The following is a 26,470-nucleotide window of genomic DNA, read 5'->3' as shown; positions in this document are numbered from 1 at the left end:
ACACGATGAAGGCGATACGGAAATGGCGTACAAGGATAAGGATGTGTCGTCTCTCTATGTGATCTACTTTTATTCACGTCACGCTCTATACCGGAGTGGTTTTGACTCCCGTCTGACTGGTTGGGTTAGCGATAGTTGTTCCACTGGCTGACAGACTCGCGTATACACAACCGCAGCAGCTGATACTTCTCTATGATTACCAACAACTAGACCGTCTGACTGGCTCATTTCATTTAGTAAGCCCTACGGTTGTGGCCAGGAAGGTTGGCGTAAACCCGCTTTGATGCAGGAACTGGCCGATGGTCGTTAGTTCTTTTTTCCTTTTTTTTACATTCATGCGTTAGATAGCCTACACCTGTTATTTGCTACATCGAGGGGTTAGCTAACGTCAAAACGCTTCGGCCGACTGTTAGCTCATACGAGCTAATATCGTTACTTTCTCTCCTGCTGCGTATCATAGCAAGGTAAGTTGTTTTTGTTATTGAACATTAAGCTGAGTTTATCTGTATTCAAAGGGAAATGCGTTTGGTCGTCCTCTACATTTGCAGCAGCTAGCTGGTTAGCTGCTGCGCTGGCAAACTTAATAACTGCTGTCAGAACAATACGCGAGGAAACGCATCCCGTTAGGCTAACCGATCAACTGCTATGTAGCCTAGGTAACAGTGCGGCTATTCACCAAGTGACATCAGTTCGCCTAAAGTGAGGGATCCAACGTTAGTTGTAGAGGACGCTTAATTGTTGTTTTATGGGTTGCGACACTGGAGGCTCTACGCGCCGGACTAAGTTCGACTCCTTGTCCTCATGAGGCACTTGTGCGTTTGGTATGTTGTTTTAGCACCGTTTCCATTCTACGATTAATGATGGAGTAACGGTATATCCCAAGGGGAAATGGAAAAATTAGAATATTCTTATATATTTTCTATATATATATATATATAGAAAATATATAAGAATATTCTAATTTTTCCATTGGTGAATAGTCGCACTGTTACCTAGGCTACATAGCAGTTGATTGGTTAGCCTAACGGGATGCGTTTCCTCGCGTATTGTTCTGACAGCAGTTATTAAGTATTCTTATATATTTTCTATATATATATATATATATATATATATATATATATAGAAAATATATAAGAATATTCTAATTTTTCCATTATATTAAAAAAATAATCTCAAACCGCTTGGATCCCCACAATGTTTGTTGTTTGTATCGATCAACTTGATGAGATATTAAACAATTCGGGTATGTTTTTATTTTAAATATCCGCTCACTTAGCCGCAGGATTCATGCCAGTGTATTATGGCACACCCTTTTCTATAACCTCAGCTCACTAACAGGTCTCAAGGCTTTTTCCTGACACGGGCTTTATCGTGGCCCGATGACTACTTGTCTCTGCGAGTTAATGCTCGGAGTGTGAGGAGATAAACAGCAGCGGCACATGTGCTGTCCACGAGCTTTGCGCCGGTTCACTGGCAAATGGCAGCATGAGGCTGACACACTTCTGCTCGTCATAGATATCATACAATACTTCTCTGGCTTGACTTCTTTTTTTTTTTTTTTAATTATATTTTTTGTTTCCTTCTATGATCAAAGGATGGTCATTTCTGTACTAAAATTGCTGTTACAGACAGAGAGAGACAAGTGTAATTCATTCCATTTATTTTGTGCGTCTCATTTTTAGATGACAGTTTGGTTGCACTTGCAGACGAGTAATGGTCTAATATGGTAGAGTGTCAGCCATAACTTGTCGTCCAAAAATTTTTAATTTTGGTATATTTTCTCTATTGTTGGATTTATAAAACCTTTATTATAAATACTGATTATGTACACATACATCAATGTATTATTTTTCCTAATTCCTCTTTCTTTAGTGGGTTTGTGTGTGTTCTTTCATCCTATGATGTGATTAGGGAACTTCTCTATCGTCATGATCTGTGATAACCAAAGCTCAGGCACTGAGCAGTCGTCAATGATTTACAGGATAATACCAACAAGGCTAATGTGGGCATATCTGCATTATCAGCCCTTTAGCATTACTGAAGAGAAGACAGAGTATGCTGCTATAAAACAAGTTTGGGACTTAACACAATGAAAGAGTCTAGATGTAGATCGGTGTTTGTACACATAATTTGACAGAAACATATTGATTTATATTTCAACAAATGTATGTTTTGTTGACATATGCAGTGTCCACCTATTCTTGGTTATTTTTACATTTGCTAATGCACTATTCACCAACCTTTTTAAAATGTGATAATGGAGACTTGGTGGGACACATTTTTTGAGAGTGGGGTTATGAAGATAAAGTATTTAGACTTTGTTGTGAAAAGAATCTATGATATCTCGGTCAAAGGTTTCACAAGATGATTGTACTGAACCAACAGTATTTCTGTCTCTGCCTGAGGGGTTTTTGTTGGAAATGCAATGGAACACCTTTGTTTTTAGTGGAATTGTAACATAGTTTTAATGCGGCTTATATCTATGCCTTTCTACTTTCGACTGTATTTGGCTTGATTTAACTGGTCACATAATCACAGAACAGTTATTCCACTAAAGGTCTGTCCCTGTCTTAATTTAAATGTTTTTTTTGTGTAGGGAAAGCAAGGTATACCATCAAGTTAGAGCTGACATAATTCATAACCAGCATTGAACAAAGGTGCTATTTAACTGGACTTTAATGGACATGAATATGTTTGCTGTTGCTAGTTTGAACTTGATAACAGGACTTACAGCCTCTCTGACTAACATATCGCTATTTCGCAACAATTAAACTAGGTTTAAATCCACAAAACCAGGAAAAAATCAAGGATATCTGAATAAGAGCGGGACGGTTTAAGGAAACAATGGTCTGAGCTGACTGATCTGCGTCTAAAACGGTGCAATCGTAGACGGGAAGCATCGGGTTCCCCTGCAGTTTAAAGGTTTGCATCGGCTTTATCAGCATGACATGGACATGCATGAGTTGAATGAGCCATTGTATTTTCCTTTTGTTTGTCTTTGTAGACGTTTGCCTCTGATATTGTTTGTCCAACTGGTAGTTTCAAATTAACATGAATGGTAATTCTCCCCCCCCGCTGCCTTTGTCTCTTTGATGTTTATTTGTATTTTGAGCATGTGTGCCAGAACGATGGTGCCATAGCAACTAGCATCAGGTGGATAGGTGGCACAGTGTTGCTGCTGAGTCGTGCAGCCCCAGTGCTGTTAAAAATGCTTCTAGACATTGACTTATTATAGGATCTAAATGAGCTCCACAATATATACTTTGCAATATTGGCTGCATTTATTTGCATTTATATTCAGTAAAATAACCGCAAACTAGCAAAGTTAGCAGTTAGGAAATTCACAAAAAACTGTACCCCCCCATGTTTTATTAGTGCTTAATTATCCCTAAAAAAACTGATATTTCATTCTGCCTAAACTTAATATTTAAGTTGTAATTAAAGCATTTTGTAATCAAGGTAATAATGCATTTTAGCCAGAACAAAGATTGACTACAACTTTAAGCAGTGTCATTCAGTTAAACACAACGTTTGTCTTTTTACAAGAAAGCCTTTTTAAGTAGAAATAAAGGACTGGAAAAACAAGTTAGTCTAAACAATGTGAACAATATATTAGGACCTGGCAGACAAAAATGTTATCTTGTAAGCAGCCTCATTAAAAAGAATATAGGGCGCAACTTTTAAGTCAGTCACATGGTCGCTCCTCAGCCAATCAATATTAAGCCCAAACAAATTGAGGAGGCTTTTCTTGTCATGTTATTGCACTATATTGTTATGTTCATATTGCAGTCTCCAATCCCTGAAAATCAAAGCCTATACGAAGACATAACAAGCAGCGGTTACATTTTAATGGCTCTTTTTCCCAATGAGTGCTCAGTCGTATTTCAAATGCTTATTAGACACTTGCTTACTAAAATGGAATGGCACCCACACCCGGATCTTCTATCTTTGTTGAAACATGCAATTAAAGGGTCGAGAAGGATTAGATATATAACCTCTGTCGTTTTCAACATTGACATTTTTTCTGTTTTTATTGCCTTTCCGGTTTAGTTATCCAACAACTTAATGGCTCAACTCTTGTATGCCAACGGCTCTCGCAGACTTTATTAATACAGACACATCTTTTTCACCACGCTAAAGTGACAATATACGGCTCCTTACCAGGTGTTTACGGTTGAACATTATATATGCACCAACATTGGTTCATGTATGCCGACAGACAGATACCGATAAGTTTTAAAGATTGACTTGTCACTCAAGAAACTAAACTAAACATTTGTCCAGATGCTGACTTCCAGCCATGAGGTGCGCTTATTTTTTTTAAACGGAAATGAATTAATAATAAGACTTTTTTGAAATGCAATCAAGTGCTTTTGTAGACCTTGGTGTTGAATATTAAACAGCTCGAACCGTGGCATTGGGTCCGAGATGTGCAGCAGTGTTGTTGAAAGCACAGGGGGGTATGTTGTGTCCTCCTTGGGTTGAGACCGGTCCATTTGAACCCTGCGGTCTCTATCGGCTTATTGTTCAGCTCTGGCCGCGTCCCTCTCCAGTGATGTCACAGCATTCCATGGAGCGGATAAATGAGTTAGTGTTAGGGCAGATGAGCAGCATCGTGAATGTTGCCGGCGATAGTGGGTCGACGAGCACAAGTATCGCAGTGCAACTGTGAAAACCCACCAGGACACCCACACGCAAGGGTCCCTTCAGTCTGAGGGAAATCTGAATCCTTTTTATTCTGATAGGCTTTAGATCGGGTCCGTTTTCAAAGAAAGGAGAAGGTACCTCTTGGTTTGGTTTATTCTGGGATTCTTTTACAACCAGTCTGAAAGGAGCCGTCTTCTGCTTAAGTGTTGGGTTCAGGATGTACAATTGATACATTTCTATTAGGACATCTTACTCCTCATACACTATTCATGCTCTGCCGGTGTTTTCCGCCAGGATACTTGAGGTTGCTCCTGAGGTTGACTGCTTGTTGTGTCTTACTGAAACTCCTCAGAGGCTGGAAGAGAAGTGGAAAGTAACAGGTCACATCTCTTGAGCCTGACTCCCCTTGGGGGTAGATACACACCGCTAACCTGTAAGCAGTTTAGTGACTCAATGTAATGTGAAGGGTGTTCTCCAAAATCCTAGCAGCGTTTTGCACATTAGTTTTTTCCCCACCCAAACAGACTGCAAGGTTGAGTCACCGGTCTCATCTAAGTCGTAGACATGGAGTATGCTGCAGCGTCCTGTCAAACAAGTTCAGGCAACATGAGCGTATGTTAAATGAAGTGCACAAGGGCTCAATCCTACAGAGCCAAATACCCAGATATTTTTCCAGGTGTTGGACTAAATGGGATCCAAAAGGAGACTGCATTTAGTATTCCAAACAATGCAGTGGCAGTGATTGTCTCGGAGGACCGGAGGGGGATTGCTAGTTGGTGCCTTTTACCAAAACATCCAGGTACTTAACAGTTTGTTTTCTTGACTTCAGAACAAAGTGACATTGCGTGTGAAGTGGCCACAAACAAGGAACAGAAAGCGTAGCGTCGTTCAACACGCTACAGCTTTCGGTTGTCATGCATGTGGTGAAAAGTAGCAGCATGTGACTTGACAGGGCAGAGATGTGAGCCTTAATAGGAGACAGACAAATCTCCTCAATCTCTCTGAGTACCGCTGGAGGTTACTTCTCCCAATTGTTCTCCACGATAGACACACAGAGTACCACTTGTGCGAGGATACACTCGTAATAACATGCTTGTTGCGTCTTCTAAGACTTCCCCCCCCCCCCTTTCTTTACAGGCTGCCAACATGTTACAGTGAGTGATGCACCGAGTGCTGATAATAACGATGGCCATCTGGGGGGCGCAAGGATGCTCTAATTCAGAGAGCTGCCCGCCACCGCCGGCCAACATCACCTCCAAGGACTTCTGTTACTCGGCTCGAATTCGCAGTACAGTGCTCCAGGGTTTGCCCTTTGGGGGGGTTCCCACTGTTCTAGCCCTTGACTTCATGTGTTTCCTGGTGAGTCCTTTCTGTCAAGTGTTTTTCACTGATAAGCACCTTTCTTTTCTTTTTCTTTTTTTTTAAAAGAAGTTTATTTATTGTTGTGTTCTCAGTGTTATAAATAAAGTGCCTGGGGGGGGTTGTCGGCCTCTATTTCTTGTGTACTTTTAGGGGCTGCTGGTTGTGTTCTCCTTCTTGAGAAAAGTAGCATGGGACTACGGACGCCTCGCTCTGGTGACCGACGCCGACAGGTAATTGGAAAACATTGATGCAGTACTTTTTGGGGTCATGAAAAACAATGACCTCATTCAAACATGCAGTGACATATCAAATGAAAAGATGTATGTTAACGTAAGTTTCTTTAAGCCTATTCAGTGCTGACTACATAGTAATGGTTCATATTTGGTACACGCCATCGTCCAAAGAGAACTTTTTGGTAAAGGTTTTTTTTTTTTTGTGATAACTTCAAAATGCACTCCTGCTGCGCAGGAATAACTGAAATAAAATAAATGATCTTTCAGATAATTCTTGTAACAACACCCCTCATTCTCTTGATAATTCATCCTTCTGTGATGTCACAATTGTCGGGGAGAAATTCTCGCATTCTCGCCCAGGTTCAGACAGGACTTTCTGTAGAGCCAGCGTAGCAAGAAGCAAGCAAGTTAGGAAGTGTATGTGTCGGGAGAAGGAAGGTTACCAACAAACTGTGGCTGCTGACTAGTAGTGAATAAGCTGCCAAAGTCAACTGACTAAGAGATGTCAGATGAGACTTCTGGAGCAAGACTTTGACTTCCGACAGAAGCAGGCATCACAAGTATGGTTCTCCAGAGGGGCAGTCGGTGTCAGCAGTTTTCTCTATGTAATGACAATCATTCACGCACGCCGACAATGTCGTGCTGTGTCACTTGACATACAGTCCCAGGCAAAAGTTTAGACACACGATTTCATTGGATTGAATGAGAAGCTGTCCAAACCTTTGACTGGTACTGTAGAAAGGCCAGAATCTGCTTCCAAATGTATTGACATTGTATTGAGAGCCAGAAGCACTGCTCCTTTTCTAAACTTTGAGGGGAGAAAACCACGAGTGATAAAGTTGGTGAGAGAGAGAGCGGGCTCAGGCGACGCTCCAGACGCCTTTGACTGTGCACCCTTGAATGTACGAGTCACCGTGCTCCATCACCTACATCCCCCTGCTGTGTCTGTGGGATGTCGCAGCTTCACTATTTTTGCAGCTGCATGCGAGCAGAGAATGGGGCTGCAGCGTGGTGGGAGGATGGGAGGGGGAGGGGGTTGCCGCCTGGGAGACTTTTGTGAGGAAATGTAGTTTGTTCTCTCATGACACTGTGCTGACTTGGGCTCAACATCTCTTTAATTCTCATCCAAAAAAGTAAGGAATCGTCCAAAGGCGACATGTTTCTTTTGCTCCAGCTATATACGCCGTGACTGTCATGAAAGGGTTATTTATAAGCCATAAATGCACTTAAATGATTGTGTAATGTATACCAGGATAAATTAAAACCTTCATTGGTATGCCTGTGGTGTAAAGGGTCTTCCCAGTTTTTCTCTTAACTAGCACCCTTAGTAGGCCAGCAGTGCTGTTTCCTCTCAATTTGCTGAATGGCTTTGTTTTGCTTCTCTGTTCACCAGAAGAATGGATCAACATTACAGTCGCCTGGATGATCGGGAATAGTATGTTATCTCTACATCACGTCGGCTCCCTGCCTTTTTTAAAAATCTTCTCTCCTTTTCCATAACTCTTGTCCACTCTTCCCAGGCCGCCGTGGGTTTCTGCCTGTTTTTCACTCTTGGTGGTTTAGTGTTTTTTCCCCTTCCTCCTTCCAGGCATTTCCCAGTGCCATGCTCTTCATTATTCTCCATGTCACTCTTGTATTTCCGCAGCCGTATGTGCGCCTATCCTCTCTCACTGTCCTAATCAGATCTGTGTGTGTGTGCGCTAATCCATGTATTGACCTCTTTTTGTGAAGCGCGGACTTCTTAGCTGTGAGCGCACCTCATGAGCCGCACAGACAGGATGCTTACGGCGAGAGGTAACGCTTCCGTGTTGTTGTCCGTGTACAGGCCCTAACCGGGTGCAGTTGTAGTACATCCTGTCTACTAGAGCAAAGAGGAGCCATTCTTGCTTGAGGAATGTGCTCGAGGAGGGCCGGTGGTGGATCACAGCCGCAGGCTCTCTTATCATTCCATTAGAGATATCTTGAGAGCCACCGGTGATGTCATCCTTTCCTGTAATATTGAACACTGAACAGCTTATGGAATTTCAGCAGAGCCTGAGTTCTCTACATATTTTCCATTTATGCTCACATTGACGAGACCTGCATACAGTGTCTAATACAGTGTTGATGCTGTGTCATGTCCAGGACAACCTGTGGCTCTGCTGGACACATCCATACATCTGCCACTTTATAATTCCTGGGGTTTCTGTTGTTTCCTCTGTGAAGATTCTTTTCTGTAGAGCTTGGCCTTCTAACCTTTTTATCACAACCTGTCTGTCAGCGATGGTGTTTTCAACCTGTGCGTCGACTCCTATTGCCGCATGAAATGTGTCTGCAGAGATTCTTCCTCTTGTTGACTGTTTAACTGACCTAAGTTGGACTTAACGGGGCGAATCTCTTCAGTCCATTTCAGAGCTTGTGTTAGTCTGTGTTTTTTTGTGGTGTCCAGAGACACATAGATCTAACATCACTGTATAGTATTCGGGGATGTTAGGTACATGTGTAACATCATGCTAATCCTCTGTGTTGTTTTCCGCCTACAGCAGTGCCTCCGCCATGACATTAGACACCACTGAACGATACGAGCGCCTCACTTCAGTATCCAGCTCTGTGGACTTCGAGCAGAGAGACACAGTAAGTATGCAGTTTCTCTTAAAGGGTTAAGTGGTATTGTGTAAGCTGGGGTAGTTGTAGGTTTCCTGTTTTAACTATTACACCTTGCTCCACTCTTTTTAGGGCTTCTGCTCCTGGCTAACTGCCATTTTTCGCATCAAGTGAGTCACCCTACGAGCCGCATATAGGAAATTACAACTAATTTTCAAAATACTGGTTTAACAGTATTGCAGTTGACGTTGTTGATGTAATCTCCACAGGGATGAAGAGATAAGGGAGAAATGTGGTGAGGATGCCGTACATTACTTGTCCTTTCAGCGCCACATCATTGGCCTGCTGGTGGTGGTCGGCGTACTGTCAGTGGGCATCATCTTGCCCGTTAACTTCTCGGGAAACCTACTTGGTGAGTTGATTTTAATTTACATACAGGCGAGCCTTTTGAGATATTCTGAAATCCACTAGTATTATGTTTTGCTGTCAAAGTTCATCCCTGTGCAGCTCCTACTTCTCCTGTCATTTGGATTTTCACTAAAACGTCCTTGTTATAAATGAAGGTATACAAAGGTTTGCAAACGTATTCAGCTGGTAGGTCCAAACAATTACAATTTTTTAAGAATAAGAAACAAACGAGAACATACCAGGTAAATAAGTTGATTTAGAGAAATATGACACTTTCCTTTATCCTTATGGTTGTGCATGGAGTCTTGGGCTGTGTCAAGTTTCAACTTCTATGGTGCTTCAGACCTCTTTCAACTATACTTTAGGATATTTATTGGCTACCTTGACCCTTGATCACAATGCTCATTCATTGTTTCTCATTGGACTGTGGAGCAGCATGAGCTTCAGGTCGCCAGCACAACCTGAAATGTTGTGGCCCGACAAGTGATTGTCTTGTGTCTGTCTTTTATTTTTTCCTCAGAAAACAATGCCTATAGTTTCGGGCGAACTACAATAGCAAATTTGAATGCAGAGTGAGTAATTCATTTACCGTCACATTATTTTATTATATGCTGTACTTTGAAGCCTGAGTCTTCACGGTCTAAAATGTTGTCACAAAATCTTTTTTATTTCCTCAGTAATGCACTACTTTGGCTGCACACCATCTTTGCTTTTCTCTACCTGTTACTTACGGTGTACAGCATGCGACGGCACACCTCCAAGATGCACTACAAGGAGGACGACCTGGTGGGTGGCACGGCTTCACAAAATGGCTGTTTTTACACACTCAATGAACACACACAAGTCTGAATTGTATTGCTAATTACTTCCTTGTCTCCATTTCCATGCAGGTGAAACGCACTTTATTTGTCAATGGAATCTCCAAATATGCAGAGGAGTCCGAGATAAAACTACACTTTGAGTAAGGCTCCACTGTTTATGATCTCAGAATGCTTTAAATCTACTTTCAAAAGTGGTACAGTGCACGGCTCCGTCCACATGCCAGAAAGCTGTGCTGTGACTATATTAATGTGTATAACAGCCGTGCCTTTTCCTGTTAAAAGCAGCAGACTTGTGCTGGCCCATATCGCTGGGATCAGACAATGACACGACTATATGTGTAATTGTCCATAATGGACGCCAGATGAGCAGCATGCAAGTCATGTGTCAGCTGGTTGAAGACTGGGGATGGAGTGTTTGGCTCAGCTCCTACGACCTAATGTTGTTAATCAATATCTTTTTTTTACTCCTACACCACAAAAAGACCTCCAAAATTGACTTCCAAAGAAAGAAGAAACTTCCAGTTCTTTTTACGTTAATTGCTGTTGCGCTAATATATTTTGGGGGATTTACCAATGTAATTTAACATGTTAGAGATATGTCAACTCCTGTGCATACACTGCTGATGGCATGTGTACGGTCTTTGACTGTCTCCCTCCCTGCTCGCCTCTCACAGGACGGCGTATGAGCACTGTGTCGTACTGGAAGCACGAATATGCTACAATGTGGCCCGACTGATGTACCTCAACTCGGAAAGGTCGGTTTTATTCACGCATTCGAGTTAAAATATGTCCTTTCCTAGCATTTAGGGATATACTTGTGATGTGCCTCATTGGCTCCAGGACCGGGGCTTGTTTCCGTGAAGTAGTCCCTAGATAGTCTGACACAGCTAATGTTTTGCATGCAGGAAGAAGACCGAGCGCAGCAAGAAATTCTTCATTGACTTGGTGGCCAAGGAGCATGTTACCACCATGATCAATCCAAAGCCCTGCGGACACCTTTGCTGTTGCATCATCAAAGGCTGCGAGGAGGTAGGACTCACACTTTTAGCATTCTGAGGGCAAGATAAAGAAGACATAAACCTCTTTTTACAATCTAATTAGACACTGAATCAGTATATTGGAAATCGTATAGCTTCCTGAGAAGGCATCAAACCATATATTCAATTTTGCAGTAGAACCAAAACAATTCCTTGTAGAGACTGAAAATATTTGAAACCCAAATAAAATCACCACAAAGCCCCAAATGTACCCAAAATAATAATCGTATCCTCATTCAGTGAGTGAAGTGTCTTCAAAAGCAAGCTGTAGTTTATGTGATTGCTTGTTTACTAACTTCAAAAATCCCATCCTTTGACTTGGATTCCCTTGTCCTCCACAGGAAGAGGCAGTGGGATACTACACTAAGCTGGAGACCAAGCTGAAGGAGGACTACAGGAAGGAGAGAGAAAAGGTTAACAGGAAACCCTTAGGAATGGCCTTTGTCACCTTCCAGAATGAATCCATGACTGCCACGTAAGTAAATTTAATGTGGTCAAATACGGTTCCACGTATTTGCGACTTCAATTTTCAATTCACACATTTAAATATGTTTTTACTGTCTGTCCTTTTTGTTTTGATGGGTGTTTCTCATCAGAATCCTAAAGGACTTTAATGCTTGCAAGTGTCAAGGCTGTCAGTGTCGTCGGGAACCCAAAAGCTCTCAATTCAACGCCAAGCTCCACACACACAACTGGACTGTCAGCTACGCCCCTGATCCGCAAAATGTGTACTGGTAAGAAAACCCTCAGGTCACGCTTTGTGGCCGCACATATGGGACGAATTGGGTGGATACGTCTTGGCAAAAGACAAATAAAAGTACTTGACGCAACGACCCAAAGGGGATTTTACAAAAGCAACCGAGTTAATTCAATAATTCTGAGGAATAATTCTGACTTGGTAAATCCAGTTAATAGACAATAGTTTTTTCAGAGCAGCCGTATCACTTTACTGGCCAGCTGTGTCCATAGCTGCGGGTCATCAGCCAGTGTCAATTTAACCGCTGCATGACCTTCACCCCACAGGGAGCATCTGTCAGTGGGAGGATTCCCCTGGTGGATCCGCTGCTTCATCATCAACCTTGTCCTCTTCCTCCTGCTCTTCTTCCTCACCACCCCGGCCATCATCATCTCCACAATGGACAAGTTCAATGTTACCAAACCAGTCGAGTACCTTAATGTGAGTGTTTTTGTTTGCTTACTTTTTCCTGCAACCAGTTGGGGCGTCCTCATCAATGTTCTTCGGAGCGTTCGCGTCCAAGTCCTTTCTGACCCTGCCTGCTGTTGTGGAGGCACAGGAATTCACCCCTCAATTATTGACACAACATGTCCATGTCTAACTTCTTTCAGAATCCAATCGTCACCCAGTTCTTCCCCACCCTCCTTCTGTGGTCCTTCTCCGCTTTACTTCCTACCATTGTCTACTATTCGGCCTTCTTTGAAGCCCATTGGACCCGGTACTTTTCACACGTTCTGCAGTCAACAATTATGTATCAGTCCTTTTTTATTTTTTTATTTAGATTCAAGCTCTTCGGTTGAGTGTGTAAATAGGTTTCCCCTGTCCTCACAGGTCAGGAGAGAACAGGACCACGATGCATAAATGCTACACTTTCTTGATCTTTATGGTCCTGTTGCTGCCTTCCCTTGGACTCAGCAGGTATAGGGTGATCTGGATATCTTCTCCAGTATTCGTATTTTTGTCAGCCTAAATATTTGAGCTGATCCCTTCCTTTCCCTGTATCTTTGCAGTTTGGATGTTTTCTTCCGCTGGCTTTTTGATAGAAGATTTTTGGCTGATGCCAAAGTGAGATTTGAGTAAGTTTGGTGGTTTTACTGACTTTTACGTACAATTGTGTAGCTCTCACAACAGACTGTAATGTGATTGAAACACACAATAAAATTGGCTAACGCAATAATCCTCCTTCTCAAACTCCAATGTGAGTGTTGATGCGGTCTTTGAGTGACAGGGACTGTTTCTCTGCTTTTTAGGTGCGTGTTTCTTCCTGACAATGGAGCCTTCTTTGTGAACTATGTCATTGCGTCTGCATTCATTGGCAACGCCATGGACCTGCTGAGGATCCCCGGTCTGCTAATGTACATGATCCGCCTCTGCTTGGCTCGCTCTGCAGCAGAGAGGAGGAACGTCAAGAGGGTTAGTGTGTCCCCTGCTTACCAAGTTGGCATCATTTATGGGTCCCATTAAGTCCTTCAGTTTTGCAACAAATGGCTTGTTCTAACTGATCTCTTAAATAAAAATGAGATTTCCCCTTAATCCTCATACAGTGATTCATTGTTACATGCTAATTATGAACCTAAAGATCAGATAAACCCAGACTTTGGCTTGATCTTAAATCAGCTTCACGTGATGGGTATTGATGTCAGCATTTTGGGTTTTCATTAATATCCTGTAATTGTATCTTCACAGCACCAAGCCTTTGAGTTCCAGTTCGGGGCAGCATATGCCTGGATGATGTGTGTGTTCACCGTGGTAATGACCTACAGCATCACCTGCCCAATCATTGTCCCTTTTGGTGAGTGCTGCCATGTATTCCCCCACTGAACAAGATAGTGTGTCTATTGAATTACTAAAGAAAGGGCAGGCAGCATTCAGTGGCTGTGTTCTCTGTACAGAAGCTTATCGGCAGATCTAATTGGATTAGTTCTGCTAATTGTTTTGTCTACCTTTCCTCTGCGCAGGGCTGATGTACATGCTGCTCAAACACCTCGCGGACAGGTACAACATGTACTACGCCTATCTGCCATCCAAACTGGACAAGAAGATCCACTCTGGAGCGGTCAACCAAGTGGTGGCTGCTCCGATTCTCTGTCTCTTTTGGCTCCTGTTCTTCTCCACTGTTCGCTCCGGTAAGACGAGGACTCCATCTACAGGCCACTTGTGTCCTAACACGTCGCCACATTCATTTACGGCTTCTGTTGTGAACCACAAGCTCCTGATAAACAACAACATTTTCTCGCCCCCAGGGTTTTCAGCTGCCACGTCCATGTTCACGTTTGTGGTTTTGATAATCACAATCATTATCTGCCTGTCTCACGTCTGCTTCGGACACTTTAAATATCTAAGTGCTCACAACTACAAGGTAACAATATTGACATGCTTGTATTCATATTAATCATTCAATATAAAAATAAGTAAATTCACTAGTATTTGTGAGCAAATAAACCACACACAGCTGCTCATGTTACATGCATCTTTTCTGTTCTAGATTGACACCCAGGCGGTGGACGGTTTAGAGAACGGGCGTCCAGTGTGCGCCACAGCCGCCAACAAGGCAGCGGTATGTATTCAGTCATGTTTTTGTTATCAAAAGTGTGAGGCTCTATATCAACCAATGGAAAGAGCTTGTTGTAGCTTGTTTTTCACTTGTCATAAAATGTATGTGAAAAATGTCTAAGTTAAATAGATATTCACAAATTAATCACATCCTGCTTGAACGTTAATTGAAAGAACCTCTTTAAGGAGAACTTTTGTAAAATGGGGAACCAAACTTCTTTTTTTTTTTTTTTTGTCTCCCCTACAGCAAATGTACATTGCTCAGGTACTTCAGGACCCAAATTTAGAGGAGACTGGTTCAGGTAGCGGTGAGGACGATGGACAGGTTTCCTCGCAGGACGAGGAAATAATCAATGTGGAAAACGGCCTGAATGAGGACTTCCAGTCTGGGGAGGACAGCCTCATTGATAATGAGGTCCGACACTGATCTTCCAAGTTTCACTTGAGGAGTGCACTGAATATGTGAATTTAACTAGGAACTGAACCAACAGTTCTCCAAAGCATCTCAACCTCAATGGAGGGACTTGACACTAACATAAGCACAGTCCATTAAGGATTGGATGGATTGTCGCTCAAGGATTCCTGCATTTTCTACACTGGATCTCATCAAACCACATTTTCTGGCTGTATACCTGCAGAGGGAATCCACTCTACCAATGCAAGGCCGGCAACATCCTTCTGCCCCAATATAGCTGACGCACACCCCAAAAAGCCACACATGAGAGAAAGACACTAATGCACAATGAAGAATAGCTTGCCTTGTTTTTTAGGGAAAGTGATATTCTGTCTGTATTTCCTTTAAAAGTTGTTGCCCTTGAAAGCGAGGACCTGTCCCATAAGCTCCATTTTTAAATAGCGTACGGTAGTACAGCATGCCTACAAGTTCAAATGGTGGAGGGGTTTTTTCTACAATCCTTCGTAATTATCCCTAATTTTCTGCACAAAATGCTTCCCCCGAATAAGAAACTAGTCTGCTTGGTCTGTGCAGATGTGATGCCCTCAAAATTGTTCTTCCATTTCCATAAAAGCCTTTTTTTATTCCTCATTGTCAGTAACACTCCTGTACGCTTTGACACTGTACAGCTACAAAACTGTTCTGAAAAATAGCCTCTTTTGACATATGTCATGGTATTTATTTGTAGGCTTTGAATTTTAAAAGCTATCAAGCTTGATGCATCTGTGGGGATTGGGGAGTTTGTACCTCGGCACACTACATTGAATATGATCTTTTAGGCGTTTGTTCTCTGAGCCTCTGGGGGGGGGGGCTGTTGGACTGCTGCTAGTGATGCTTCCCCTAGTAGGGGAACCTTCTTATACGAGTGGTGCAGGAGGACCGGAGGCCTGGAGCCTGTCGGTCCTTTAGTGTTGCTCAAAGACTCGAGAGGAAGGCTTCTTTGGGAGGGGAGGGGAGGGGAGGGGGGGAGGATCTGGGTCAGCTTCACGTGGTGCTCCTGTGACTGGTTCTCTTTATCTGTTGTCCTTCGTTTGTATCTTTTTGTCATGTTTACGTCTTCATGTAGAGATTTTGAAATTGGCATTTGGCTCCGATGGCTACTGATTTTAGTTGAGACCCTTTCCAGGTCCCTTCCATTCTTGTCATGTAGGTAGTAGCGATCTGCTCCCATGGTCATCGAGCATTGTAACGGATTCCTATTTGCAATTACTCAAGTTGTAGATTGTTTGACTCAAATTATGCAATTTTGGTGATAACAAATCAGATGGGCAAGGCCACTTGAGAGAGTTACTCCAGTGGAGAAAGTGCACATCTACTTAAAACCTTAGGTTTAGGCTATTGAATATTAAATATTTCTATGCCCTGATCATTTAAATCAAAAATGAAATACAGGAATGGTGTTGGTTCTTGACTTGTTATGAAGTAATTAAATTGACCTCCATTATTGTGCGTCCCATTTGCAAATCCCCCCTTAAGGCTTGAGAAGGAACAATAGTATTGTACTATAATGCATGGAGCTGCCTCCGCCATATGAAGCGGCTCCTTTTCCAGTACCAGGAGTATTAAGACAGAGCATAAGAAATACAAATAGTACAAAATAATAATGTGAAAATAAGTGCCCACAGAGCCATGACCTGACTCTGAATTGATCAATCTTCCTCTTACTGTCATTTGATATTTTTTTTTTTCCCTTAGTCAGGAGAACACTATGATTTGCCCCATTGAAAATAAATAAAGATTGTTGGTGGACGAGTGTTGCAGACGAATTACCACTACAGTCTATCACTGTGGACCGGTGATGTTTTCGGGCCATATTATTGCTCATGTATTATCCTGCTGCTCAGAACTATTGTGTGAAATGTGCACTAATCTTCCTTGCACTCGTATGATTGACAGAAGGGTATGCCCCCTGTGGATGTAATGATGACAAAGGTGAGCCTAAACGGTTTCCATAATTTATCCATGGCTATATTGGCACCACCTATGGGTTTGTTATTATGGTACTAACAAGAGAATTGTTTGACACCATTGAGTCTGTTGCTCTTCAAGTCATGATGGGGTGATTTTTTTCCTTCCTTTATATACCTCTGTGATGTCTTTGAACATCTGAACATGTCCTGTCACAATAACACCCACAGTCCGTCTCGGAATGGGAGATACTTAAACGTCTCATGTTGTCTAACAACTCCAGTGTTTAAATGCAGAATGTAGGTTCATTCCATAACTTTTGCTAAGTTGCTATAGAAATGGTGTGATTGCTGTATTTAGACAGCCTCAAAGTACAGTTCACTAGCTAAACAAATAAGTTTAGGGGTTATAATTTATTTACAAATCTTACTGGGGTCCAGTCTTTTGAGAACATGATCTACATTTTATTTAGTTTGATGGTTGCAATGATTTCCTGTAGTCTTTTTTTTTTTCTAACTGCTCATGATGGATATCTTTATTTTAGTTTATGTTCTTGAGATCTGTATAGATTGTTTTTTGTAAACAGCCAAGCACTTTCTAAAATAAGTTCTCAGCTTGTTTCTACAATGTGCTCAGAAAGGGTTAAATGTGTGTCTCAAATCTGCATAGCTAGAATGTGTTTGCTTGTGTGCTTTGTCTTTTTTATAGTTTTACATTTTTCTAGATAGGAAGAGTAACTATAGAAGATTTCAGCATTTGACAGTCTCATTTTATTATTTTCCCAAAGGGCCATCAGTACAACAGATATATTGTATCCCCAGCTCTTTGAACAATAAATCTGTATTTAATCATGTTCATTGAGAACAAGTTTCTTTTTAATTAGTCACTTGAACCCATTAACTAATAGGAAAAGACAATATAACATTTATTACAATTCACGCTCTTTGCCACAGAATTACTTGGTCTTGTATTCTAATCAATTCATTTTAATTATAATACAATTACCAAATGATGGTCCAGATATAACCGCGAGCCATGGAAACCTGTGAGGTGAGCAAGAACAAAAGCTCCAGGGAAGAAGCTAAATTCAAGATAAGCATTGATGAGATGTGGAGATGAGAGGGGAAAGAGGACAAGAAGTCCCCCAGCAGTCTAGGCCTGTAGCAGCTTATCTAAGGGCTGGTCCAGGCTGACCTGATGACCTGAGCCAGCCCTAAGCGCCATGAACGAGGAAAGTCTTCAATGAGCTGCATGTCTGCCCCCCACACTGAAAGTGGAAGCCGGTTTCACAGAAGAGGAGCTTGATAACTGAAGGCTCTGGCTACAGTCCTACTTTTTTTTTCTTTTATGATCCCCTTTATTTCAATAAAGCATTGCAGTCATTAGAAAAAGGCAGTCCTTGAAGTTTGCTTTATCTTAGAGTTAAAGGACACATCCTGGTCGATGAGAACTCTGGTGCTACTGGATCCCAGAGCAGGTCCATCCAGAGAAACCTGACCACAGACCTCGAAGGCGCTTATGTTTCAACCTGTTTTGTCGGAGTTTAACGTAGAAGTTTGGATGTCCCAAAGACATTCCTAAAGTCTAACAAGCTGGCCGGTCTCCTCTGGCTTGATCGATAGATACAATTATCGTCTGCGTAACAATGAAAGTTTATGCATTGTTTTCTGATAACATCGCCTGGTAAATAAAATTGATCCAAGCATAGAACCGTTTCAAGATATGAACTGGGATTGATCCAATAAATACAACTCAAACCAACAGGGTGCGGTTCCTTCATCAGCAATCTAGTCTCTGCAAAAGAATGCAATGATCAATTGTGTCGAACGCAGCACAGAGGTCCAGCAACACAAGAACGAGTTGTTAGACAGCGGCCTCGTGACTTCTGAAACAGTAGCTGTGTTCAAATCTCCATACAGGATATACTTTTAGTGTAATGCAAAACAAACAAATTGAACTCATTTTGATGTTGATAAAAAGATACACGTCAGCATTTGATTGACGCCATGATGTGTCACTGGCTGGGAACCTTACCAAAATTGTCACCACCATTCAGTTAATGGTCAATTTTCTTTTTTTTGAGCTGTGAGCTTCTTTTTGCAATGCATTGTGGGTCAAAAGGGTTTTATAGACAGCTGTTTCAAAATCCACCATGCAGGGTGTCTGGTTTTATTGGTCATGCTCGAAAATGACTAAGAAATGGCATATGAATTATATTGTGGTGGATAAGCCTTTCATCATATGTTCTGTAATGCTTTACCTTTAGCCTTATTTCCAGCTAATGTTCCTCTGCCATCATGGACAGGATGGAGTTAAGGTGTTACGCAGACACACAAAGAATTTGCTGCAGTTATTGTAGTTGAGGTTTTTGGTTAATTGCAGTAGTACAAACGGATGAACATAGCGGTTGATTGTGGTCTGGCTCTGTAGTCTGGTTCACTGGTGCACGATGGCAGAGACACATCGGTTGGAAATAAGGCTAAAGGATGGCCATTACATTAAGTGAGAACTGTGTGTGCTCCCCCCTCCACTTCCTGTCACCTTATACACACAGCCACCAAAATACCAATATAAATACATACCAAACTAAATATCATGTCAACAATAAACACAACTGGCTCCTACATATTCTAATACTGTATTTTTAAGCCTGACACCCGAAGAGGTAAACGTTTCAAATAATTCTTTAGAAGTTGACCAAACAAAAATTTTTCGTTTTCTTGTTCTCAGATTTACCTTCCGACGTGTTTTGCCCCCCCCCCCCCAAACCCTCGCGTCGTGAACCACGTGGACGAGTCAAACATTGAATCCGTGGTGTCGGAGCGGAGGGGGATGTGGGCGGGGCTTGCAGTGCTCCGTGGGCGCAGCTTGAGAGGATCGCGCTGCTGTGCAGCACAGGCGCACGGAGCGTGACCCACGAGCGACGTGGAAAAGTCTGTCACTGTGGGGTTTTCAACGGGCGGAATCCAGCGACCCCGCGTGAACCCACGGATCGATCCGCCGCCAGCATGTTGCATCGATTGTCACATTGAATCCCCGGCGTGTGAGCCAAGGAGCCGCCGTCATGGACGGGGGGTTGACTGTGACTTTTATATCGGTTGCGATGTTTGTGGGCTGTTTTGTACTCGGATTCATCCCTCTCTTGTTCAAACTCTCTGAGGTAAGTTTTTATTTCCTGCTTTTGTTTTTTTTTACGCTCTCGCGAACGAGCAACTGTAACTATATATTTTTTTTGTGTGGAAATATGAGAATGTGCCCTCTTGCTGCCGTGTCCGTGAAATGAACTCCCTTTGGAAACAATCCCACTGATCAGCTGGAATCACGTGTCAATCCTCAGAAAAGCCTGCTGTTTGTCTCCATCCTCGGGGCAGGGCTCTTGTGTGGGACCGCACTGGCCATCACCATCCCGGAGGGAGTCGGCCTACTGGAGGAGTCATGGAGAGGTGAGCTGCTCATTAGACCAGGGCCGTTTGATACCTGCACTGTGAAGGCGTTTGTATACTGATGTTTGATTGGATGTTAGAAGTCAAGCGAAAAACTTGAAAAACTCGTTAACTTGCCCAAACGAGAAAAAGGATACAAAAACACAGCAAAAGCACAGTGTGTCCCATTCAGTTGGAATCATAGTTTACTTATTAAAAGTGGATGAAACAGTGGCTACACTACCTGGCAGAGAGAGGGGAAGCCATCCGCCGCTCCCAACAAAATCCTTTGAGTGACAAAACACCTTCAGAAGGACTTGCTTGTGTAATTTTGTTTATTGCAAACCACTGAGAATTTTTTTTTTTTCAAAATAACAAAAAGATAATTCGCAATGGAGGTTGAATGATTTTGATTGCAGCTGTATTGAGCCAACTTGATTGTCCTGTATTTGTATGAGCAAGCCCCTTCTTCTTTTTTTTCTTGGTTGCCTTGCCAACTGATCACAGTTAACCCCATGCCGCCTTTTGTTTCCAACCCGTTGAGAAGAGCGATGATGAAAGCGGGCTTCAGCGGTCTACCTGCTCTCCTCCCTTGTTGTAATTCATGCTGATTTGATCAAAAGCTCCATCCCGTCCTTTGTCTTCTCTCTGCAGCATCTTCCTCTGATGTGTCCTCCGGTCTGAATGCCAGTGAGAAAAATAATAATAGCAGCTCCAAGGAGAAAGGCCTCTCACCTCAGTTTCTCATTGGAGGGGCTTTAACCTTCGGCTTCACCTTCATGTTTGTAGTGGATCAGATCGGAAGTTTCCTCTCCATACGCGGCAAGTTTCCACCTTCATTTTGCTGCGTATCCATAACACATCTTTTCTATTTATCCCCTCAACGTGTGCGACGTCTCATTTCAGACCGAACAACTCGCATGCCCAACGCCGTCGGCGTCACGGCCACGTTGGGGCTGGTCATCCATGCTGCAGGTACGTGTGGAGGATCCACTCTGCTGCTGCAAACCCTTTTTTCCAAGGAATCCGGGCCACAAAGCGCTGGAGTGTCGTGTGACTCAGCATGTGATCCCTTTGCTGTTTGAGTTTGCAGCACAGCCTTGGGCAAAGAAGAAATATCACACCAGACTCATTGTTACGACCCCGCCCTTCACCTGCTTGCCTGCTGGTGGCGGTGTCTTCCAGGGAGGGCGTGAGAGATCGCACACCCCTGCTCCCATATTACCTTTTGATTGTGGAGGTGATAAAACTCTGGTTTCCCCTCTCAACAGCCCCGCCTCTTCCTCCAGGGGAGCGACTGCCTCTGGAGACGTCACTTTGGCCTACCTTTGTTGTCTTATCCAATGCATACCAACCTTTTCTCTCCCCCCATTTGGACTATGATTTTCCCTTTTGTTTGAACCTAGACTTTGTTGACTTTGTTTAGTTACAGATATTGTAAAAGATTGAATAAACTCTTTCAGTTAATTTCAGTCTTTTACAATATCTGGCCGTAACACTCATCTAGTGGTATTGTGTAATGTTTGTCAAGACTGTTGACACCCATCAATACCATTTTTTCTTTCTTGTGTGGTGTAGCTGATGGATTTGCTGTGGGAGCAGCTGTGGCTACGGGTGAAGTAACAGTGCAGGTTATAGTGTTTCTAGCTGTGATCCTACACAAGGTGAGCTTCCCGTACAGAACATCGCATTGGCAAATAGATGGGCTACCACCAGACAACGTATAACTCAAGTGATAATAATGAGTGCATGTGTCTCATCTCCTGCAGGCGCCTGCGGCTTTTGGCTTGGTCTCCTTTCTGATGCACGCAGGCCTGGATAGGAAGTACATTCAGGGGCATTTACTCGCCTTTTCAGCAGCAGCACCCATAATCGCCGTCCCGACCTACTTCATATTACATGCGGTAAGAGGGAAGACATCGGTCATCTTGTCTCTTACTACAGAGTTCCAGCTGTTTTTTAGTGCTTTTACTTTGAGGGGTTTGTGTCCACAGTCCGGCAGTTCATCTCAGAGCCAGCTCACCTCGACAGGAGTGGGAATGCTCTTCTCCGCTGGTACTTTCCTCTATGTGGCCACGGTGCACGTTCTCCCCGAGGTCAGCAGCGGCAGGACGGGCCGACGCCCCACTGAAGTCCAGCTGCAGCCTGTAATCGAGGGCCACCATCGGCAGCACCTGGGGCTCCTGGAGAGCCTCACACTGATCCTCGGGGTCGGGCTCCCGATGCTGCTGGCTCTCGGGCTGCATGACGACTGAGAAGAAAGCGCCTGGGTCTCACTGGGAAGAGTTACTCCACTTGGCATGCTGTGTTTCAGTTTCAATAGGGCTAGCGGTAGTTTGAGTATCGATATGGGTGCAACGAATCTGACCGCATTGTGAGAGAATGGGTATCCCTTCCAAGAATCACAATAAGGGTATCCTTTGTTGCTATGTCTGAAGTCAGTAAGCCTTCTCATTACCCTTTTTACTGTGTGGACCTGAACGCCGTGTTCAGTGGTGTGATGCCAGTGACCTGATACATTTGGAATAATGAAAGAATCTGATACTGTTAGAGAACTTCTTTCAACTTCTGTCAGCAAAACTTTAAGGCGGTTAATGTAGGCGGGTACAAATGACCACTCAAATCTTTCTTACATGTCAAAGTTTTTTTTTTTTTTTTTTTTTTAAATCTGTACAACTGCCAAAACTTGTTGGATGTGAGTTTTGGTTCGCGCAACTTTTTTTTCTTTGCTGTTTCACAGCTATAAAAATAAAAGGCTTTTAAAAAAATGTATTCATTAAATACTCAACACTGTTATGTTGTAAATACTATATTTTGAAGTGACACATTTGAAATGAGGTGATGACACTTCTAATCTCCAACAAACATTGTTCCACTTGAGTTCATAACGCTTTGCTTTATTTGCCCTACTTTGATTAAAGCCATTTTTTGAAAGTGCTTCTAGGGGGATATGATAGGACACAGGAGCAAAGAAAACCAAACAATAGTCTGCCTCATTCAGAGCGCAGTAGCTTATCTCGAATTCAACCTTCCGAAAGTATTTCTTAACTGTTCACTATCTAAATTCAAACTTTTCCAGGATACAAGTGAACCCTTGATTCTGTGACGGGGACGCTTCACCAGCACTGCTCAACTTTCTTTAGAAGAGAAAACTGCATTCTATCGTTAGCTTCCCTGCATAATTACTGGTGTGTGACGGTGGATCACAGTGTGCTTTGTGCTCACAAAGCATTGGCTCCAAGGGTAAAGAATATCAGGATGAGCCAATGAGAGGCCGGTGTCAGTCGGACAGGGACTTCATCCCAAACTCTTTATAAAGATACATTTCAGCAACTTGTGATTGAAAATATGATACAATATTACACTCTGCATCATAAAAACAGAGACCGTGGCTTTGTGAGTCTTTACTCCACCAAAACCCCAGCTTTGGTTTACTCTATAAGAGGTGGAGCTGTGGATGGGAGTCGATCACTCCCTTCATAGTTTCATGGAGTTGATGGAGGCAGTGAGCTGAGCCTCCAGAGCCATCTGATCGAAGGTCCGCGCTCGCGTCTGCTGTCGCACTCGGTCCCTCAAGTGAAAGGAGGCCCGGGCCAGCCTGTGCGCCTCCTCCTGTATCACCTCCCTCTGGCTGCGCAGTCTCTCCCTCCTCCAGTCCTTCACGAAGATGCACCTCTCCCGCACCATCCTCTCGGCCGCCTCCTCCCTTTGTCTCTCCTCCCTCAGCCTCTGGTGGCGCAGGCTCCTGCGTCTGTTGTGCTGACCCGCCTCCTGAGCTCTGCGCCTCCGCTGGGCCGACGCGTTCCCGGCGGCTCTCTCGCAGCGCCGCCGGCTCAGTTCGACGAGGATCTGTTTGTGCGCCAGCTGCCGGTGGCCCTGCAGCTGGGCCCTCTGCTGGGCTCTCCGAGCCCGCTCCTCCTCCCGGGCCGCCCGCTCCTGCAGCGCCCTCCTCCGCGCCTCAGCGGCCAGGCTGCGTGTTTCTCGGGCGCGTCGCAGCTTCTTGTCGAGTGCGCCCCTCGCCTGGGCCTCCTCCTCCGCCACCTGTTGCTCCACCTGTTGCTTGAGCAGGATGTGACGCAGCAGCTCCACGCGGTTGCCCTCCCGCAGCCTCCTCCTTTCATCCTTCTCCCGGGACACTTTGCTCCTCCTGGCCCTCTGCTGCTTCTCCGCCGCCACCTGTCCGTCCCTCTCTCGCTCCCTCCTCTCCGCCTCCTCTTTTTCTCTCAGCAGCTTCTCCTGCAAGCGCTTGCGGGCCCCCGCCTCTCTCCGCGCAGCCTCCAACTTCTCTCGGCGTTGTCCCTCCACCTCGCCCCTCCACCTCCCCCAGCGGTCTTCGTGCAGCAGCGCCTCCAGCTCAAGTTGTTCAGCTTTTTCTTCCTCCCGCCGCTCTCTCAGCCTCCGGCGGGCCTCCAGCTCCTCGTGCCAGCGGCGCATACGCTGCCTCAGTTTCTCCCCCCTGTCCCTGTCGGCCTCGGCGCGAAGGGCCTCCTCGTGCCTGCGGGCCTCCTGACGCGCCTGTTCCTCCTGCTGACGGAGCTTCAGGCAAGTCTGCTCCTCCTGGTGCCTCACCAACATGAGAGCCGCAATCTTGCGGTCTCTCTCCGACACGGTGACGCACATCTCCTTTTGAATGTCCCTGGCGAGCTGGTCCACGGTCATCTCGGTAGCCGGGGTGTGTCCGGAGTGTCCCTGGCTGAAGCTGCACACTGTGCTCCTGTCTCTGTGAGAGCAGGAGGACCTGCTTGCAGGTGCCCCCCTAATGCACAGGTCCGCGTACGTCACGGTCCCCGCCGTCTCCCTGTCCCCGGCGTGACCCTTCGGTTTGGCGTCAGGCGACACTTCCAGGCCGGACACTTTGTTGCTTCCCGGCCACCTGCCCCCCGCCGCCGCCCGGATAATCCTCTGCCTCTCCACTCGGCACATTGGTAAACGCCTCAATCTCTCCCTTTCGTAGGATTCGTGCAGGACCGTCATCGCCCCGACGGGCGCGTCACAGCGCTCGGCGATGAACTCGTTCAGCGATTTGATCAGAAGTTTCACGGGTTTGACCCCAAGTCGCTTGCAGGACTCCAGCGAGCGGGGACTCGTCAACACGAACCGACTGCTCTCGGCTTCGGCCGAATCGAAGTCGCTCGGGTCCAGGCGAGGACGGCGGGACGAGGACCTCGGGTCGCCCATTGGGGAGCGACGGAGGTACCGCGATGCCGATTTGGGTGCGTTCGACCTCGCGTTCGGTACCGCGGGATCACCTTTGTATGCGCGTGCGGTGGGTGTTTTTTTCCCAGCACACAGAGGTCACGGAGGGATTAGCAGGAGACGAGGTGACTGTCTCAGACAGATTGGGGATTTTCCTCTCACTGTTTAAAGAGCTTTATTTACGCAAATGCGAGAAAACGTTAAATTGTAACGTTAGTTAGTATTGTTGCTGGCTGACATAAATACTTTGACTTGCTTTCCTACATTTAGTTGGGCGTCCAATATTCCAGTTAGAAAACACTGGATTTTGTCTTTAGATAGGAGAACAAGGCGATATAATGGGATATAACGGGAAGCATAAAACCAAAGTCAAATCACGTTAAATCATAAAATACTACAAAAAGAATAATATATACAAGCTAAACTAATATTTTTGAAAGCCTTTACTTTTTAATAACATTTTGTAAGCATTTCAACCACATAAATACATTCAAATTAATTAAAAACAACAACAAAACTAAGAACTTTAACCATCCGGTAGCAGTTGAAGACGCTTCTCGTTACCATGACAACAAAACAAAGCCTTAAATAAAGTCTTTCTCGCTTCAGACGCCAAAAGTATGGAATGCCGTTTTATTCAAAACTAAATAAATGAATAAATACATAAATAAATGAAATATGAATTTGAAATAAAAGTGCCATTATGAAAAAAAAGTACCATGAAATAAATAAATGTGTACTTCTGAAATAAAAGTACCATGAAATGATTAAATTTATTTAATATTTATGTATTTATTGCCTCATTTATTTCTTTCACGATGTATTTCAAATAATTTATTTTGTATTTATTCATTTATTTAATTTTGAATAAAACGGCATTCCATACAAAAGTCCTTAGCGCGCCCCCTGCCGATGAGAAGTCCCCGGATGACCCGCGCTGTGTTTACCCGCCCAACAAAGGATGAGGGTATTTACGATTACTGTGCAGTTATTCATCAATCATTATTAGGCAGAATAGCATTATCTCTAATGATTGTATGGCAATGCTGCAGGAATTTAAAGAATGTCAAATGACAGCTCTGACTTGAAAGCTTTTTTTATACGTTAGAG

At 44.0% G+C, this 26,470-nt stretch overlaps 3 protein-coding genes across 5 annotated transcripts; 2 read left to right on the top strand and 1 right to left on the bottom strand.

Annotated features, from left to right (window-relative positions):
- Nucleotides 1-42: 42 nt before the first annotated feature.
- tmem63ba (transmembrane protein 63Ba) lies at nt 43-17,599 on the top strand. Of its 3 annotated transcripts, none has more exons than XM_062566698.1 (24): nt 43-464; nt 5,785-6,006; nt 6,160-6,239; nt 7,639-7,677; nt 8,765-8,855; nt 8,958-8,995; nt 9,095-9,237; nt 9,754-9,805; nt 9,911-10,019; nt 10,124-10,194; nt 10,729-10,809; nt 10,960-11,083; nt 11,433-11,566; nt 11,688-11,825; nt 12,115-12,268; nt 12,439-12,545; nt 12,659-12,745; nt 12,838-12,903; nt 13,078-13,240; nt 13,514-13,619; nt 13,786-13,953; nt 14,071-14,186; nt 14,313-14,384; nt 14,628-17,599. In XM_062566698.1, exons 2-24 carry the CDS (start codon nt 5,809-5,811, stop codon nt 14,805-14,807), a joined length of 2,517 nt encoding a protein of 838 aa, XP_062422682.1. In that variant the 5' UTR covers nt 43-464; nt 5,785-5,808; the 3' UTR covers nt 14,808-17,599. The 3 variants fall into 3 exon arrangements, with proteins under 3 accessions (XP_062422682.1, XP_037322447.2, XP_037322449.2); XM_037466550.2 differs by having other exon boundaries at nt 44-464; nt 7,636-7,677; XM_037466552.2 differs by lacking the exon at nt 7,639-7,677 and having other exon boundaries at nt 45-464.
- A 1,985-nt stretch (nt 17,600-19,584) lies between these two features.
- On the top strand, nt 19,585-22,957 carry LOC119214139 (zinc transporter ZIP9). The gene is made up of 7 exons (XM_037465631.2): nt 19,585-19,902; nt 20,080-20,185; nt 20,819-20,986; nt 21,071-21,139; nt 21,743-21,828; nt 21,934-22,068; nt 22,159-22,957. The coding sequence occupies exons 1-7, from the start codon at nt 19,807-19,809 to the stop codon at nt 22,417-22,419; spliced, it is 921 nt and encodes a 306-aa protein (XP_037321528.2). The 5' UTR covers nt 19,585-19,806; the 3' UTR covers nt 22,420-22,957.
- A 177-nt stretch (nt 22,958-23,134) lies between these two features.
- On the bottom strand, nt 23,135-25,579 carry LOC119214137 (coiled-coil domain-containing protein 177). The gene has a single exon (XM_037465627.2). It carries the CDS (start codon nt 25,340-25,342, stop codon nt 23,642-23,644), a length of 1,701 nt encoding a protein of 566 aa, XP_037321524.2. The 5' UTR covers nt 25,343-25,579; the 3' UTR covers nt 23,135-23,641.
- Nucleotides 25,580-26,470: the final 891 nt, after the last annotated feature.

The sequence above is a fragment of the Pungitius pungitius genome, chromosome 13 (genome assembly GCF_949316345.1).
Source record: "Pungitius pungitius chromosome 13, fPunPun2.1, whole genome shotgun sequence".
NCBI lineage: Eukaryota > Metazoa > Chordata > Actinopteri > Perciformes > Gasterosteidae > Pungitius > Pungitius pungitius.
The sequence above is the reverse complement of the archived record's forward strand: the minus strand, read 5'-3'. Positions and strand labels throughout refer to the sequence as shown.

Excerpts from the sequence above, each read along its gene's own strand:
- tmem63ba (XM_037466550.2), top strand. The coding sequence starts at position 5,809 with ATGCACCGAGTGCTGATAATAACGATGGCCATCTGGGGGGCGCAAGGA. Across the intron at positions 10,810-10,959 it reads ATGTACCTCAACTCGGAAAG|GAAGAAGACCGAGCGCAGCA; the intron begins GTCGGTTTTATT and ends TTTTGCATGCAG. Across the intron at positions 11,826-12,114 it reads GATCCGCAAAATGTGTACTG|GGAGCATCTGTCAGTGGGAG; the intron begins GTAAGAAAACCC and ends TTCACCCCACAG.
- LOC119214139 (XM_037465631.2), top strand. The coding sequence starts at position 19,807 with ATGGACGGGGGGTTGACTGTGACTTTTATATCGGTTGCGATGTTTGTG. Across the intron at positions 20,987-21,070 it reads AAGTTTCCTCTCCATACGCG|ACCGAACAACTCGCATGCCC; the intron begins GCAAGTTTCCAC and ends GTCTCATTTCAG. Across the intron at positions 21,140-21,742 it reads GCTGGTCATCCATGCTGCAG|CTGATGGATTTGCTGTGGGA; the intron begins GTACGTGTGGAG and ends TGTGTGGTGTAG.
- LOC119214137 (XM_037465627.2), bottom strand. The coding sequence starts at position 25,342 with ATGGGCGACCCGAGGTCCTCGTCCCGCCGTCCTCGCCTGGACCCGAGC.